Source organism: Rhinatrema bivittatum, chromosome 2, assembly GCF_901001135.1.
Source record: "Rhinatrema bivittatum chromosome 2, aRhiBiv1.1, whole genome shotgun sequence".
Taxonomy (NCBI): Eukaryota; Metazoa; Chordata; class Amphibia; order Gymnophiona; family Rhinatrematidae; genus Rhinatrema; species Rhinatrema bivittatum.
In genome coordinates, this window is record NC_042616.1 from 51,898,766 (window position 1) to 51,917,192 (window position 18,427).

At 46.1% G+C, this 18,427-nt stretch overlaps 1 protein-coding gene across 1 annotated transcript in view; it reads left to right on the forward strand.

Annotated features, from left to right (window-relative positions):
* The window catches only part of LOC115083210 (SCO-spondin-like), a 508,366-nt gene that overhangs the window by 160,679 nt on the left and 329,260 nt on the right, over positions 1-18,427 (forward strand). The window contains exons 46-47 of the mRNA XM_029587016.1: positions 5,203-5,339; positions 8,159-8,258. Coding sequence (XP_029442876.1) covers positions 5,203-5,339; positions 8,159-8,258 — 237 coding nt within the window. The remainder of the gene's footprint in view (positions 1-5,202; positions 5,340-8,158; positions 8,259-18,427) is intronic.

The window sequence follows — 18,427 nt, forward strand, 5'->3', positions numbered from 1 at the left end:
ACAGGTTGACAGGTCCTTATCTGAGCCTGAGATGCAACAGGTGGAGTGGCTGGAAGCTGTGGTGGCCTATGGTGCTGAGGCTTTGAATATCTGGTCAGGATGTCCTCCAGGACAATGATGTCAGCTGTTTCGGCCTGCAAACTCCTCTGGTTGAGGAACTGGTTGGCCGATGACTCATCCAAGTCTGTTAGAAGCCTTGCCTTTCAAGGGGAAGCTGCTCTTTGGACAGGACTTGGAAGAGATGATCAAGCTTCTGGGGGAGAACAAGATTCATAAGTTGCCTGAAGATAAGCTGAAGCAGAAAGGCTCTTTCCCCTCATGTTCCCATTACAGAGGAAATAGGCAGTTTCGGTCTACTAGAGCAACAGGGAACTCTCAGCAGCAGTCCTCGGGAAGGCAGCTGTCCTGGAACCAGTCCTTTCGTGGGAGGAGGCCTGGAAGAGATAGTCCTCCCAGGGCGGTGGTGGAGCCAAGTCCACCCAATGATGCCAGGCTGGTCAACTCCTCAGTGCTAGTCATAGAAGGCTGGTTGGCTCTGTTCTACGAGGAGTGAGCCAGAATCACGTTAGACCAGTGGGTCTTAAGTGTGATAAAACAAGGTTACGCTTTAGAATGTGCTTGGCTGCTCAGAGATTTGTTCCTGGTCTCCCCATGTACATACGAGGAAAAAAAAATAGCAGTACAGGAAACCATTTGTCACCTTTGCAGGCTGGGAGCCATTGTGCTTTTCCCCATGGAAGAGCACGAGACAGGCCGCTATTCCATTTATTCCCAGTTCCCAAAAAAGAGGGCACCTTTCATCCAATTCTTGATTTGAAAAAGGTGAACGTGGCTCTAAAGGTTCCTGATTTTCAAATAGAGACTCTGTGCTCAGTGATTGCCTTGGTGCACAAGGGAGAATTCCTGGCATCTCTGGATTTGACCAAAGCGTACTTACACATAGGCATCAGGCCGGACCATCAAAGATACCTGAGATTCATGGTTCTGGGGGAACATTTTCAATTTTGCGCTCTGCCCTTTGGGCTGGTGACGGCACCCAAGACCTTCACCAAGGTGATGGTCATGGTGGCTGCAGCTCTCAGGAAGGACGAAGTCTTAATTTACCCCTATCTGGACGACTAATTGGTTTGAGCAAAGTCAGAATCCCTTTGCCGGGAAGTGGTGGATTTGACACCTGCGATCCTTGGGTTGGATAGTCAATTGTCCAAGAGTCTCCTTTTCTCTTCCCAGTCTTTGGAATTCCTGGGGGCATGTTTCAATACCAAGGTGGGGAAAGTCTTCCTCACCGAAGAGCAGATTTTCAAGTTGCAAGCTCAGGTTCATGGATTGTTGGAGAAGCAAGTGCCCAAGGTTTGGGATTACTTACAAGTTCTTGGGTCTATGGCTTCCACTTTGAAGTTGGTTCCATGGGTGTTTGCTCATACGAGACCACTACAATCAGCTTTACTATCCCATTGGGAACCATTGTCAGAGCAATTTCAGTTTATGGAGGTTGCCAGATCCAGTCTGTCATGGTGGCTCCTTCAAGACGAGGGATGGACCTCGATATCCTGGTCTGGATGCCATTCTTTCTGGTTATGTCAGAATCTGTCCATTCAGGGCCAGTAGTCAATGGAGGAAGCTCTATGGTCCATAGGTCGCCTTGAGATGAGAGCTGTATGTTTGGCCTTTCAGGTGTTTCTGCCCCTCGTGAGGGGAAAGCCAGTAAGAGTTTTGTCGGACAACATGACGACAGTGGCTTACATAAATTGACACGGTGGTACCAAGAGTCGAGCAATGGCTCAGGAAGCCCGGGATCTCATCAGCTGGGCAGAGCAGTATCTGGCACTGCCTCTCACGTAAAGGGCACAGACAACGTACAAGCGGATTTTATGAGCCGACAACAGCTTGACCCCGGAGATTGGGAGCTGTCAGAAGAGGTGATGTCCCTTATCAGACGCAGGTGGGGCACGCCGTGCATGGATCTAATGGTGACTTACCGAAATACCAAGGCCCTGGGGTTCTTTAGTTGAAGGAGAGAGCGAGGAACGGAGGGAGTAGATGCCTTAGTTCTACCTTATCTGACAGACGTCCTGCTGTATGTGTTTCCACCTTGGCCGCTGGTGGGCAAGGTCTTGCGACGCTTAGAGGTTCATCCAGGCGATGTGATCCTCGTGGCACCGGAGTGGCTGAGGCGACCTTGGTTTGCAGACTTAATCAACCTTGCGGTGGATGCTCTGGTACGGTTAGCTCATCTGTCAAATCTTCTGCATCAAGGCCCTATATTTTCAGATCAAACAGCTCGCTTTTGTCTAGCAGCTTGGCTTTTGAGAGGCAGCATTTAAGAGATAAAAGTTACTTGGAAGGGGTTATCACTACTCTCTTACAGTCCAGGAAGATTTCCACCTCCTTAGCTTATGTGAGGATATGGAGTGTTTGAGGGCTGGTGCATAGAGCAAGGAGAAGATCCTTTGGGAGCATTGTTTGTTCATATTCTTGTTTTTCTGCAGAAAGGTTTGGTAAAGGGTTTCCCTCCAAGTTCAGGTGGTGGTCCTAGGCTGTCTTCAAGGCAAGGTTTGGGGCTCTACTTTAAATGCCTATCCAGATGTGGTGTGTTTTCTCGGGGGAGCAAAACATTTGCATCCTCCAGTTTGGAAGCCTTGTCTCTCTTGGAACCTTAACATAGTCCTTAAGAGTATGTCTGCAGCCCCGTTTGAACCTCTGAGATGGGTGACAATGAGGGATCTCACTCTGAAGGTGGTTTTCTTAGTGGTAATTTGCTTGGCTTGCCAGATTTCAGTGCTTCAGGTCTTGTCCTGTAGGGAGTCCTTTTTGAGAATCTCGGAGTCGGGTGTTTCCTTGAGGATGCTTCCTTTCTTCCTGCCTAAGGTGGTATCATCATTCTACTTAAATCAAACTGTGGAGCTCCCGTCCTTTCCAGGAGTAGATCCTTTGATATTGCAAGCAAGAGAGTTGAGTCACGAATAATTTCCGCTTGTTGTATCATCTTTTTGTCCTTTGGAGTGGTGCAAAAAAGGGGCATAAAGCATAAAGGGCCATGATTGCGAGTTGGCTCAAGGAGGCTATTAGCTCTGTGTATTTCTGTCAGGGTCGCCCTATCCCGGAGGGGCTAAGGGCTCATTCTACCCGTTCCCAGGAGGGAACTCCTGTACCGAGTGTCAGCAAGTTTCATTGCAAGAGATCTGCAAGGCAGCTACTTAGAAATTTTTACTCACTTTCGCCAGGCACTATCTCTTGGATGTTTAGGCTCCAGAAGCCATGGGCTTTGGTAAAAGTGTAGTACAAGCAGGATTCTCACAGTCCCACCCTGGTTAGAGAAGCTTTGGTACATCCCAGGAGTCTGGACTGATCTAGGTATGTACAAGGAAAGGAACATTGGTTCTTACCTACTAATTTTCATTCCTGTAGTACCACAGATCAGTCCTGTAGTACCATTCCTGTACTACCATTCCTGTAGTCACAGATCAGTCCAGAGTCCCGCCCATTGGAGGAAAGGGAGATTTCCTCCAATTGGTAATTATTCTGAAGAATGGCGCAGGTTTTGTTAGTCCTACACAGGGTTGTTAGTGGGCGCGGTTATCTGTTCCAGTTTTCCACTTCACACTGCTCATTCAGGGGATGTTAGTTGATATTTGATATTTGTTTCTATTTTTTAGCTTGGGTACAGATCAATACTGAGGGACTGCAGATGGCACCTCATGTTAAATGTCAATGTCAATAAAACTTTCTCTGTCTCCATCTGCTGGTGGGGAGGCAAAACCCAGGAGTCTGGACTGATCTGTGGTACTATAGGAATGAAAATTAGCAGGTAAGAACCAATTTTCCTTTCTCCAATTTGTTTTAATTCTGCTACCTGTTAATCTCATGGAGTGTCCCCTAGTCTCCTACTTGCATTTGAATGGGCAAATAACCGAACCCTATTGTTGCACACCTGTCATGATTTTATAAACGTTTAGCATATCCCCTGTTATATCTGCTGTTAGTATCTAGGGGTGTGCATTCATTCCCTACGAATTGGCAATCCGCAACGTACAGGGACATATTCGTTGTATTCGTGGGGAAGCGAAACGTATCGCGATTCCCCACGAATACAACGAATCTTCGCCAAATTATTCGGCCGTCTAAACGAGCCAATTTAAACAAACCCCCCTCCCTCCTGACCCCCCCAAGACTTACCAAAACTCCCTGATGGTCCAGCGGGGGTTCCAGGAGCCATCTCCTGCACTCACATCCTCGGCTGCCGGTTTCAAAATGGCACCGATAGCCTTTGACCTACTATGTCACAGGGGCTACCTGTGCTATTGGTCAGCCCCTGTCACATGGTAGGAGCAACGGATGGCCGGCACCATCTTGTGCTCCTACCATGTGACAGGGGCTGACCAATGGCACCGGTAGCCCCTGTGACATAGTAAGGGCAAAGGCTATCGGCGCCATTTTGATTACTGGCAGCTGACGGCCCGAGTGTAGGAGTTCGCTCCTGGACCCTGCTGGACCACCAGGGGCTTTTGGCAAGTCTTGGGGGACCCTCCTGACCCCCACAAGACTTGCCAAAAGTCCAGCGGGGGTCCAGAGTACCAGCCATCCATTGTTCCTATCATGTGACAGGGGCTGACCAATGGCACCGGTAGCCCCTGTGACATAGTAGGTCAAAGGCTATCAGTGCCATTTTGAAACCAGCAGCCGAGGGTGTGAGTGCAGGAGATGGCTCCCGGACCCCCCGCTGGACCACCAGGGAGTTTTGGTAAGTCTTGGAGGGGTCAGGAGGGTGGGGGGAGGGTTGTAGTTAATTTAATTTTAGCTGGGACAAATAAGAATTAACATATAAACGTATCGGGGGCCCCCTCTTGCCGAATGCAACATATCTGCCCCCCCGACGAATACGAATCCCGAATGCAACGTATGGCGTCCATCTGCACATCCCTATTAGTATCTGGTGCAATCTCTTTCCAAGTATAGATTTCAGGAATTTCTTTTCCAGTCACATTAGTGGCAACAGCAAATTCTCACATCAATGCTGCTGAGCACCGTGCAGCTATGATGCATCTGGTGGGGGAGGTATTAAAAATATTGAGAATCTGATTCACCTCCCCCTGCCCCCCCCCCCCCCCCAAAAAAATAAATTGGGACAATGTTTCATCTTTCCCTCTCTGTGGCTCCCCAGGGAGCACACCTTCCCCAGTGTCTCCATGTCGGCCCTTCCAGTTTTACTGTGTGGCCTCCGGCAGCTGCATTGAAGCCTACCACAAGTGTGATGGGATCCTGGATTGTCCGGATGGTGCTGATGAGATTGGCTGTGCTTCTCTGACCTGGAGCACTGCAGTGCCCACTACTACGATCAGGTAGCTAAAGAGTGTCTCTGTCTGAGCTGCCCTGTGAAATGGGCATAGTGATGACAGGGAGCGAGTAAGTAGCTGGGAGTGCTTAAGTATGAGATCTCTATTGGGTTTAGCTGGAGAAGCTGCTTTTTTTCAATACTTTATTTATAGTAATAGCAAATATAGTATATATGATTTATACTGTTTTACTGTTTTATGTATATATATATATATATATATCTAAAAATAGATATATCCATCAGAGAACCCTAAGAAAGGGTATGTAACAACACTAATGTTTTAAAAGATGCTTAATGTTAAGAACATAAGAAATTGCCATGCTGGGTCAGACCAAGGGTCCATCAAGCCCAGCATCCTGTTTCCATCAGAGGCCAATCCAGGCCACAAGAACCTGGCAATTACCCAAATACCAAGAAGATCCCATGCTACTGATGCAATTAATAGCAGTGGCTATTCCCTAAGTAAATTTGATTAATAGCAGTTAATGGACTTCTCCTCCAAGAACTTATCCAAACCTTTTTTGAACCCAGCTACACTAACTGCACTAACCACATCCTCTGGCAACAAATTCCAGCATTTAATTGTGCGTTGAGTGAAAAATAATTTTCTCCGATTAGTCTTAAATGTGCTACATGCTAACTTCATGGAATGCCCCCTAGTCCTTCTATTATCCGAAAGTGTTAATAACCGAGTCACATCTACTCATTCAAGACCTCTCATGATCTTAAAGACCTCTATCATATCCCCCCTCAGCCTTTCCTCATAGGAGAGCTGTTCCATCCCCTTTATCATTTTGGTTGCAAGCTTTATTACACAATGGCAAAGAATATCAAAGCTATTAAAAAAATAAAATTGGCACAAAAACACACACATATATTTATCAAATGCCCTAGTCAATCATTCCTCATTTGCACCGCTTCTAAATTCTCCGTTGGAGTGCACTGTACTGTATCGGCCTGATAGGGATTGATGTAATAAGCTGAGGGTTAAATCTGTGTGCAGAAATTTAGTGCAGTTTTTTAGTGCACACATACAAAAAATGTTTTAATTTCCAATGCAGTAAATGGTATGTTAATGCATGGGGAGTTACAAAATGCACACAAACCAGAATATGTGATAAAGAAAATTTTTAGCATGCCTAAAATCAAGATTTATACACAGAAACCATGTTTTTCATGAATAAGAAATGGTTTATGTATGAATACTTGATATTTTTTGTGCAGCAACCATTTCTTCTGTGCATATAACAGTCCCACATTATAAACCATGTATATTATAAAGAAAGTATTGAAAAAAAGCAGCTCCTCCAGCTAAACTCAACAGAATTATGGTTTTTTGTGCAGAAAACATGGTTTATTTATGAATATTTGATATTTTCTGTGCAGCAACCATTTTTTATGTGCATAACATATTTTATGCACTGAAAACATGATATATGCATATAAAATAAGATTTAGGGTGTCTATATTTAGCAGCATTTTGCTGGATAAAATGCATAAAAAAAAAAAGGATTTCTGAACGGAAAACATTTTAGTCACATAGAGGATAATATTAAGCAACTGGTCAGCTTGTAAGGTTAGCAGGATAACTTGTCTGGCTAACTTTGGTGGGACATTCAGTGGCACAGCTGCACCATTGAATATACCCAACTTCCTTAAAGTTGGCTGGATAACTATTATCTGGCTAAACTTAGGACTACTCTACGGTATAACCAGAGTTAGCCAGATAACTTCTCCAGCTAACTTAACTCCGCCCCCTAATGCCCCCACATTAGCCAGCTAAATTTTAGCCAGATGAGTGGTGGACATATTCAAAAGTCAGCATTTAGCTGGATAAGTCACAAGTTTTATGTGCAAAAAATATGGTTTGTGTAGCATGTTTTTTGTGCATAAAATAATGACTACAGGTCCCAGCACCTGAACTCCAGCTTCTGCCCATAGACCAAAATTAGTCCAGAACTAAGGGGCCGATGCAAAAAAAACCGTGGAAAGCGGGCGCTGAAAAGTCAGCGCCTGCTTTCTTAATGTGTGCATGGCGCCCGCAAGGGGGGTGCCATGCTATATTGTAATTAGGGGGCTGCATTAGCAAGGAGGCACTAGGGTCGCTTGCGCGACCTTAGCGCCTCTTTGCTAACGCAACCCCACGGTTACCGGCATTCTCCCGGTTATGAACACCGATGCCGATAAACTCGGCGTCGGTTTTCATAACTGCAGTCCGCCAGTTATGAAAACAGACGCCGAGTTTATCGGTGTTGGTCTTCACTGCGGCCAGCTGAGTTTTTTTTTTTTTTAACTTTTAAAAGAAGTACAGAAAAACAGTTTTTTTCTGCTTTTCTGTACTTCTTTTCAATGCGCTCAGCTATTAACGCCTGCTCCAGGCCGGCATTTAGAGCTGAGCGATAAATGTGTGTCTGAGACGCATATTTATCTTTTTGCATTGGAGTGAATGAGTAATAGCCTCATTCACACGTATTTGCATGTGATGAGCGCTATCCTATACACTCCATGTCTGAGGCGCATTAAATAGACGCTAATCCCCCTATTGCATTAGGGGGTGGATTAGCGTCTATTTAACCCTCGTCCGACTGCGGGTTATAAAATTTGCACAAAAAAAAACTGAGCACAACTGCAGATTAAACTGTGCACTCTGTCCTTTGTGACCAATGCCAATACATTAAATTTAGCAGGATGGTGACTCTGCATGCTCCAGACACTGAAGGCACCTGAACTCTCAATATGTCAGTGATTTGGGGGGGGGGGGGGGGGAGGGATTGTTAGAGCTGGGGGATAACCCTGCTATTATTTATCTTCTGGATTTGCTAGTGGTGAGGAAGCAATCAGCGCTGGAATAAAGCCCGAAAGCACACGGAGCCCTCATGGCCCAACATCCTCTTCTGGACTTCCATTGCCCTACACTGGGGAGGTGAGAGAGCCTGGAACTGAAATCTCGGCCTTGAGATACCACGGATCAGAGATGCTCATGATTACCCGATGGACTGGTCCTGTAACAGTTGGTGACATCTCGGCTGCTGCTGCTGCTGCTTTTCAGTATTTAATGGGCTGACATCTCTGAATTCCCGAGATGGGTGAAGGTGGATAGAGAGGGGATCGATGGCTTGAGAGACGGCAGAGAGGCGAATGGGTTGCTGGGTGAATGGATACTGCAGGTGGATGGATAAATAGCTCCATTTCCAGATAAGTGGGGGGCTAAATAGAGTGGTGGGTGCTAGGTAAGTAGATACACACTAAGCCAGGGGAAGAGCTTGGGCTGCCAAACGCGTCAGTCTATCATGTTGGCCATTAGTTTTGCATCCTGGCATGGCTGACTCAGTCTATTGTGCTGTTGAGGTGGATCGCAGCCAGCTTTGATGGAGAAGCATTAATAATTGTGCAGCCTGTTGGCAGGGCGCTTTGACTAAAAACATTAGAAATACTGGAAATGGAGGACAAGTTCCACGGCCTTTTTACCGGAGTAAAATAGCCTGACTTGACAATTGCTCTCTTGAAATGCGGCTAAAAGTGCATCGTGCCAGGTTCCACAGGGGAGACGCTGACAGCCGCAGGGCCGAGAGGCGTTCCTAGAGGGGGGGTTTCTAACATACGTGCTCCACTTTGTTGGAGTCTCCCCCCCCCCTCCACATACACACACACACACACACACGCACAAATAGCAGGTCGGGAGAGTGCAGATGCATTTAATGCACATGGTTCGCGCTGGCTAATATTCAGGAAAAAAACCCAACCCCGTTGTAGTTTTTCTTTGAAAACACATGGAAGCCCGTGTGGTTTGCAGCTTGGCGGGCGGCGTGAAAATTGCGCCCGTGATAGGTGAAGGCGAGGGCAAGTGAGGGCTAGGTGGGCGGATAGCTGCTAGGTTAGTGTGGATGTACAGACGGCAGATTGAGTTTTGGAGGATGGATAGAGTAATAACGGCTTGTTGAAAGCTGCAGATTTCAGCACTGAAGTCACTGTCCTGATTTGTGATGCTACGGGGATGGCAGTGGGATATCGGCAGAATGACTGTGAATGACCTGGTTAAGGACACAGCACAGGAACATCGGAGTGCCCTGTAGGTTGGACCAGTGGTTGATTGAGCCCCATTATTCTGTATCTGACAGTGGCTAATCTGGATTACATGGGAGTTCCTAGCACAGGGGTGGGCAAACCTATCTTTTTTTTTTTTTTTTTTTTACACAGGCTCACATTAGTGGCTCTCTGCTTGCACCAAGGGCTGATGGGATTTCCCCTTTGTAGTTCTGAGGGGCGACCCTCTCCCCCTCTCCTTCCCCCACTTTATTTCTAAGAAGGGATGAGAAACTGGGGCCTAGCCTGCCTTGCCTCGCTGTTCCTCATTTCTGTCAGAACCCAACTGATCTTCCTACTTTTTTTATTGCAGGGAAGCCTGACTTCTGGGTTTCGCAGCCGACACTAGGGTGGCGGTAAACCCGGAAGTCAGTCCACGGGTGATAAAAAAGGAAGTAAGATCAGACGTTCGGTAGAACAGCTGTGATCGTGGGGCATGGAGGAACAGAGAGAGGTGGCGATGGGCGATGGCACCTGGAAACTGCCGGGAGCTGGAGGAAAGCTGATCCCTGGCTGGTTTTGCCTGCGGGCCCCAGTTTGCCCACCCCTGACCTACAATCGCAGATCCTAATGGGGAGATCCGTTCCCTGTTGCTCACGGCCTTAGAAGTAAGAAGCGGCGATCCCCCGTGTCTTCCTGGCTAATAATTGTTAATGGACCGCTCCTCCAGAAATTTGTCCAAACCTTTATTAATCCCAGCCATGCTATTAACCCTGGCCTCATGCTCCGGCAACGAATTCCACAGCTTATTTGTGTGTTGCTGTTGACCCGAAAAATAGTACGTTCTTAAGTTTGTTTTAAATCTGCTACCATTCTGTTTCATGGGGTGTCTCCTTGTCCTGGAACTGTTTGAAAGGGTTTCCTGTTTACCTGTTCCACCCCACTCATGTTTTTGTAAACCTCTGTCGTATCCCCTCTTATTCCTGTTCGTATCCCAGATCACTCCAGACGCCCGGCTTTTTCATTTCTCCCAGCAGAGATGATTGAAGACAGAGAAGAAAAGCTTCACTGACACTGCTACTTAACCCAGTGTGCCATCTGCTGACCCCTCAGTATTTCTCTGTCTCCAGCAGATAGTGGAGGTGCAAAACCTGCAGTCAGGCTGAAGAAGACAGAAATTATTCTCAGGTGTCCGTTCTGGGGCCATCCACCTGCTTGAATAAGGGTGAACAGGGTGTCAGTGGCCCTGAATGTTGCTATGCCAGGATTAAGATGGGAGATCTTGACAGCCAGTGGTCTGGCCCCCTCAGGTCAACCCTGATTCCTCTATCACTGATCTGCTGAAAGCGCCCTGGATATAAGGAACAGGAAGGTACAACATTTCATTTATTTCTGAGGGCACTGTGTCTTTAAATTGAAAAGAAAAAAAAAAAAGCAGCAGAGACAGCATTTTCCAGTGGGGAGCTAAGGTGGGAAAGAGGAATTAAATCATCAGAAGATCGGGGCTTTGGTGCAGCTGTGTGGTTTTCAGCATCGGGGAAGCTCGGGGCCCGGTGAGTGAACAGCTGAGGCAGGCACTGAGTGAGCGCGTGGTGCAGATGCTGGCTCCCGCTAAGCGTGGGAAACACTGCTGAGCGTGTGATGACAAGCGCTCAAAGCTGCAGGCTTTCGGCCTTCTCAGGCAGTGTGTTAGCTGGGTGGAAGGTGCGTCTGGAGCCAGCAGAACTGTGGCAGAGACAAGGAAATCGATGACACAGAAGCAAGCAGCCTAGCCCCCAGAGGAAGGCACGTCAACCTTCCTGGCAGCGTGGTTACCGAGGCCATTTTGTTTGCTGGGCCTGAGGTACAGGGAGCATCGAGAAGGAGATGACTCTCTCCCAAAGTCCTGTTCTCTGCGTGGATAAGAACATAAGAAATTTCCATGCTGGGTCAGACCAAGGGTCCATCAAGCCCAGCATCCTGTTTCCAACAGAGGCCAAACCAGGCCACAAGAACCTGGCAATTACCCAAACACTAAGAAGATCCCATGCTACTGATGCAATTAATAGCAGTGGCTATTCCCTAAGTAAATTTGATTAATAGCAGTTAATGGACTTCTCCTCCAAGAACTTATCTAAACCTTTTTTGAACCCAGTTACACTAACTGCACCAACCACATCTTGCTCTCTCTCTCTCTCTCTCTCTGCAGGGAGGTCCCCAGGGAAGACTAGCACAGGGAAGTGTTCCTATTTTTTTAAAGCTGCTTTTCCTTGGGGGAACTTTCTCTCGGGAGACAGGTCTGCTCGGCTCGGTGGAGCTGTCTGCTAGGGGAGTGAATCAGCTGCAGCTTGAGTAGGTGAGGGTAGGGATTGTCTGTACACTACTGCAGGGCTGTTTATCTTTTGTTGGTGAGTTCCTTCTCTTACCAAGAGCGAGTGTAGCCCAGGTCCTGGCATGGCAGCAACCACAGAGCATGGGAAGTGCTGCCGAGCATGTGGGGGGAAGATATTGCGTGTGATTGCTTTGGGACTGTATGGCCGGGTACATGGTAGGGAAGGCAGCTCAGTATCAGTGAAGGCGGCCTCAGAGGGAAGAAAGTCATCCTGATCAGTTGAGGCTGGTGATGCTGCTTTTCCTGTGGCTATTTCACAGTCTATACCTGCGGTACAGGGAAGATCACGGGGGGGGGGGGGGGGGGGGGTCTGCTTCCCCTCTCCACTTTCCCCAGCCATGCAGAGCCTCAAGAGTGCCCAGGAGGAGTCAGAGAATGAGGAGGTTTCCTCCAGAAGAAGATTCTCCATCTGGTGAAGCTTTGTCAACTGAATTTGTGTTGTTAACGCATAAAACCACTTTAAGGAGAAATGGGTCAACGGTAAAGTATCCACTCAGGTAGATATAGAGCACCCCTAGATACTTCCAGCAGTAAGTGGCACACCGATGGTGAATAGGACAAGTCTGTGGGCTCTCAGGGAGAGGAGGTTCTCTCATCAGATCCTCCCTTGGAGAAAGATGTGGACTCTGATCTCTCAGAGAATGGGGAGATTCCTCTGGTAGAAGGGGATGACCCCAGGAGGGTCTGGCTCCTCTGCAAAGAGGAATTATTTCCCATAATTTCCCAAGTTTTGAGAGAGCTTGGGTTTAGAGAGGTTCAGGAGGAGTCTGAACATAAGGGAGAGGATCCCATCATAGAAGGACTTAGAGGTCTGGTAAGAGTTCTTTTCCTTCCATCATAGAGTTTAATTTAAAAACGCCTGAGACTAGTTTAAAAGTTGGCAGGGTGATGGCAAAGCTGTACCCGCTGCTGGAGGACACGTTGGAGCTCTTGAGGCTGCCTTAGGTGAATGTGTTGGTCTCCGCAGTGATCTAGAAGATTACCATTTTGGTGGCTGGTTTGACTGCACTGAAAGATGCTCAGAAGATGGAGATATATCTTATGAAGATGTTTGAAGTCTCAGCATTGGGCAGATGGGTGGAGGTGTGCAGTAGCTTCATGCAATGGGCCTGTTTTTGCTGGGTTCAGCAGCCTCAGGTAAAGGAGGCAGGAGCCTCTGCTGTGAGAAGCCTTCATGCTTTTTCCATGAACCACTAAATACAAGAGGTCTGTGGTTCTTGTTAAACTAGTGTGGCCCCTAGAGTTGGAAGGTCCAAAGAAACAAACCGGAAACCGATCCAATATTTCTTCTTCTGGTCGCCCCTAGAGTTGGAAGCAGTGGTCCTTATGCCTGCTAGGGAAAGCAAGCAAGGAAGATATTTCATCTAGTTTCTGGTTCCCAAAAAGGAGGGTCATTTCATCCCATCCTACGTCTCAAAAAGGGGAATGCTTCCTTACAGGTACCTCATTTTTCCTTGGAGACCTTGTGCTCGGTCCTTGCCGTGGTCAGAAAAAGGGGAATACTTACCATCCTTAGACCTCATGGAGGCTTATCTGCATATTCCCATTCGGAAGGAACTTCAAAGGTTCCTCAGGTTTACCATGTGGGAGAAGCATTATCTTTGTCGAAGCTCTTCTCTTTTGGTCTTGCGACAGCCCTCGCACATTTGCAAAGGTGTTGGTGGTCATGGTGACCGTCCTCCACAGGGAGGGCATTCTGGTTCACCCTTATCTGGCAAAATCAAGTAAGATTTGTCAGCACTTGGTGTGTTACAGATGTTATATAACAAAAAGTCACCTGTCTCTCTCTCAGTCACTGGAATACCTAAGAGCATGTTTTGAGACCAAGGAAAGCAGAATGTTTCTCACTTCCAAGATGATAAACAAAAAGAAGAGACATGTTTGGCAGTTGCTTAATTGCTGGAATCCCAGGGTTTGGGACTACTTGCAGACACCTGGCTCCATGGCATTTACACTGGATTTTGTACCCTGGGCATTTGCGAAGCTGCAGCCATTGCAGAAAGCTCTGCAGTCACAGTGGAGCTCACAATTGGAGGATTTCAGGCTCCTTTTACCCCTTCTTGGAGAGGTCAAGTCTTGGTGGCTTTTGCAGGACAACTTGGAGGAGTGTGGGGCTGGAGATTGTAGTAATGACAGATGCCAGTCTAAAAGGATGGGGAGCCATCTGTCAGGGTCAAATGGCTCAAGGACAGTGGACACTGGCAGAAGTGTCCTGGTTCATCAAATGTCTGGAAACTAGAGCAATCCAGCAGGCATTGTTCCTGTTTCTACTGTTGGTTTTGGCAGGGCAGAAAGAGCAGAATCAGTTGCGATTGATGGGTTACTCGAATGAGGTTATACCAACTTTGCTGCAGGCGTGTAAACCATCCATATCTCTGGCATACATGCGGGTGAGGAAGGTGTTTGAGGCTTAGTGTCTGGAGGACAGAGTTGCCACACTACAGGACTCGGATACTTGCCTTTTTGCAGAAGGAGCTTCAGAAAGGGTTAGCTTTGAGCTCTCTTCGGGTACAGCTAGCAGCAGTGGCTTGTTTCAGGAGGCGAATCCACAAATCCTCTCTCGCATGCACCCAGGCATTCTGCATTTTCTAAAAGGTGTGAAGCATTTGCGCTCACAAGTTGGGCAGATAATGCCTCTGTGGCACCTTAACATGGTCCAGAAAGCGTTGTGTAAAAAACCTTTTGAGTCTTTATGAATGGCATCATTGAAGGATCTCCCCTTAAAATCGATCTTTTGGTAGCAATCTGTCAGGCATGGTGCATATATCAGAGCTACAGGCATTTTCATGTAAGGATCCTTCCTTCAGTTTTTGGAGGCTGGGAGGTCTTTGCGCACTGTGCCTTCCTTTTAACAGAAGGTAGTATCATCTTTTCACCTCAGTCAGCCGGTGGAACATCCCTCTTTTCGGAATTTGGACTCTTCTGTTCCGCATGTGAGTGAACTTCACTTGTTGGATGTCCGTCGGGTCCTGTGGTGCTACTTGAAGGTCACCAACAGTTTTCAGAGGTCCAATCACCTTTTTGTTCTGTTTGGGGTATTGAATAAAGGGAGTAAAACTTCTAAAGCCACTATTGCTCGATGGGTTAAGGAGTCCATTTTGTTGGCTTATGTTGACAAAGGGTGTCCGATTCCCAAGGGGCTTTGGGCGCATTTTACCAGGTAGCTGGTGGCATCCTGGGCTGAGTGTCAGTCGATGTCCCCACAGGAGATCTGTCAGGCAGTGATCTGGTCTTCTCTGCACACTTTCAAAAGGCATTACCGACTGGCTATTTTAGCGCCGGAAGCGGCTGGTCTCGGGGAGAGTGTACTATGAGTGGGTCTTTCAGATTCTTGCCCAGTTTAAAAGAGCTTAGGTACATCCCATGCATCTGGATTAATCTGGGGTATGAACAGGAAAGGACACTTGATTCTTGCCTCCTAATTTTTGTTTCTGGAATACCACAGATCAGTTCAGAGCCCCACCCTCTCTGGAAAGATCATTTTGTTTTCTGCGTGTAGATAGTACACTAATTGGCTTTGGGTTGGGATTTTCAATCTCCTCTATAGACGAAAGTGCTCCAGTTTGGGTGCAGGTCATACGGAGGGACTGCGCGCTATCTTTAAACTATATATTTATTAAATTTCAAAATATATACAAAGCAAAAGCATTGCATACAGAAAAAAAGACAGAATATGCTTTTCTACACAATCCAATAACAAATATCACTTCCAAGACAAAACAATTAATACCATATTCATTGTCTCCACAAAGAAACACTATCCAAAAAGGAAGGGCCATAATATAAGGGAGTATAAAAGAAATAAGAGAAATAAATAAATAAGCTTAACATGAAACACAGAACCTTCTGTATTAGATCAATACATTCCTCCTTCTATATGTCAGCAATGTTGATGGAGCATTTCTGGATTCTATAAAGGACTTAAGGTGTTAGGAGGAAAAAAAACCAAAATAGTTCTTACAGGGATAACGTAAAACAAACAAAAAAAAAAAGCCCAATGAGGTAGTCTTAGACCTTAAAGCAATAAAATGTTTCCTTCTTTCCTGCAAGGACCGGGCAAAATCAGGAAAAACACGTTATCGTCTGACCTAGGAAAAGAGAGGATATATTTCTAAAGAATCTTCTCATAACTTCACTAACATCTTTTTAAAAAATTAAAGAAACTAACAGAGTGATGCGCTCAACTACCTCAACCCCTGAACTTTCTAAGAATTCAAATTTTCAGGAATAAGGGAAACAGGATGAGGATTATGAGCACTCGCTCCATGATTAACAGGAAGGAAAACTGCTTGGTTAATTGAAGGAATTTTTCCAGAGTCAAAAAAACAATATCTCCTCAAAATATTTTTTAAGAGTGGTAAATGGTGTCTCTCCCAATACTTTGTGGAAATTTAGAAATCTCAGGTTTAAAACGTCTGATTTGATTTTCCAAGACCTCCACTCGCTGACACAAGATGTTAAGGCCTTTGGCGGCTGACACATTACAGGTCCTCAGATCCTTAATGGCGTGCTCAGTGTTAACCAGTTTTTCTTGAACAGCAACAAATTGGGAATTAGTATTATTTATTTATTTATTTATTTATTTATTTAACATTTTTATATACCGGCATTCATGTTGCGAACACATCATGCCGGTTTACATATAACAGGGGTGTACAAAGAACAGTTGAATAACCTATTAGTGTGGAAGGGAGCAGTTACAAATAACAAGGTAATAGAACTGGGAGAAGAGAAGAGAAGGTAGAGGATAACATTAGATAGAGGTATTTACATTAGTAATAACATTTTTACATGTGGAAGTGGTAGATCTGGCTGAATAGAAATTAGTCAGTGCTGGGAAGGCTTTTTTAAACAGCCAGGTCTTAAGTCTCTTCCTGAAGGTTGGGAGGCTGGGCTCCTGTCTAAGGTCCGGTGGGATGGAGTTCCACAGAAGTGGGCCAGCTGTTGAAAGGGCCCGATCTCTCAAGGTAATGTGTCTGGTAGTTTTGGCTGGGGGCACTTGAAGAGATCCTCTGAGTGCGTCTCTTGTTGGTCTGGAAGAGTTATAAATTTGGAATGGGATCTGTAAGTCGAGTGGGGAGTGTTCATGGATGGTTTTGTAAATTATGGAAAGAGATTTGTAGAGGATTCTGAAGTGAACAGGTAGCCAGTGGAGGTCTTTTAGGATTGGAGATATATGGTCCCTCCTCCTGGAATTTGTCAGTAATCTTGCCGCAGCGTTTTGTAACATCTGGAGGGGTTTAGTGTAGGAGGAAGGTAGGCCCAGCAGGATGGAGTTACAGTAATCGATCTTAGAAAAAATGATAGCTTGAAGAATGGTTCTAAAATCCTGGGTGTGGAAGAGTGGTCTAATTCTTTTCAGAACTTGGAGTTTATGGAAACAGTCCTTGGTGGTTCTGTTGATGGAAGCTTTAAGGTTCATCCGGTTATCTATTAATACTCCTAGATCTCTCACCTGTGTAGTAGTTGGGGTAGTTGGAGGATGAGAGATGGAATTGTTATCTGGGGAGATGAGCAGCAGTTCTGTTTTGGAGGAGTTTAAAACTAGGTTTAGGTTAGACAGGAGATGTTTAATTTCAAAGAGACAGTTTTCCCAGTGAGCCAGTGTTTGTGTGTATGATTCTTTAATGGGTATCACGATCTGGATGTCGTCGGCGTAAAGGAAGTGTTTGAGGTTAAGGCTGGAGAGTAGTTGGCAGATTGGTAAAAGATAAATGTTAAAGAGTGTAGGCGAGAGTGAGGAGCCCTGAGGGACTCCTATGGATGCATCCATTCGTGAAGATTCTTTGTTCTGTATCTTAACCTTGAAGCCTCTGTTGGAGAGAAAAGATTTAAACCATGAGAGTGCGGTGCCTGAGATACCAATAGAAGCCAGAATGGAAGTGAGTATGGAATGGTTGACCGTATCAAAGGCGGCTGATAGGTCCAGAAGAATTAGGAGGAAGGATTGACCTTTGTCAAGGCCCATTAGTATGAAGTCAGACAGGGAGATGAGGAGGGATTCTGTGTTCAGTGATTTGCGAAATCCGTATTGTGATTGGAATAGGATTTTGTTTTCTTCAATGTATTCGGAGAGTTGGGTATTGACAACTTTTTCTAGGATCTTAGCTATGAAAGGGAGGTTAGCAATAGGACGGAAGTTGTTGGGGTCTTTAGGATCCAAATTGGGTTTTTTAAGTAGAGGTTTGATGGAGGCCAATTTGAGGTCGTCAGGGTATAGTCCTTGTGAGAGTGAGCAGTTTATGATGTCCGACAATGTTTTAGCGATGGAATCAGGGATAGCCAGGAGCAGTTTGGTAAAAAACAAACTGTATTAGTCTTAGAAACTTCAAACTTGGTGGCTTAGAGGTCAATTTTGTTGTTAAAGTCCTTTAGAGATCTACCTAGGCCCACTAATAGGTCCCAGATAGCATCCAGTGTAACAACTGCCAGCTTGTTGACTAAAGAAAAGAACTCAAAGGTGGAATCCTGCAAAGTCAGCTCTGCACTGTCCAACACTGCTGGCTGAAACAAGGGCAAAATCTCTCCCTGAGCCGAGTCTGGAGAAGAAGACAATCGGGCCACAAAGCTCTCTCCACCAGGCTCACCAAGCAAAGAAGATGAAAACAGTTGCTCCGGTGCTGCTCCACCAACGTCTCCCACCAAGGGAGACGTCACCAAAATGTCATCGGGACGCGCCTCTGATGGAAGTGGAGTGG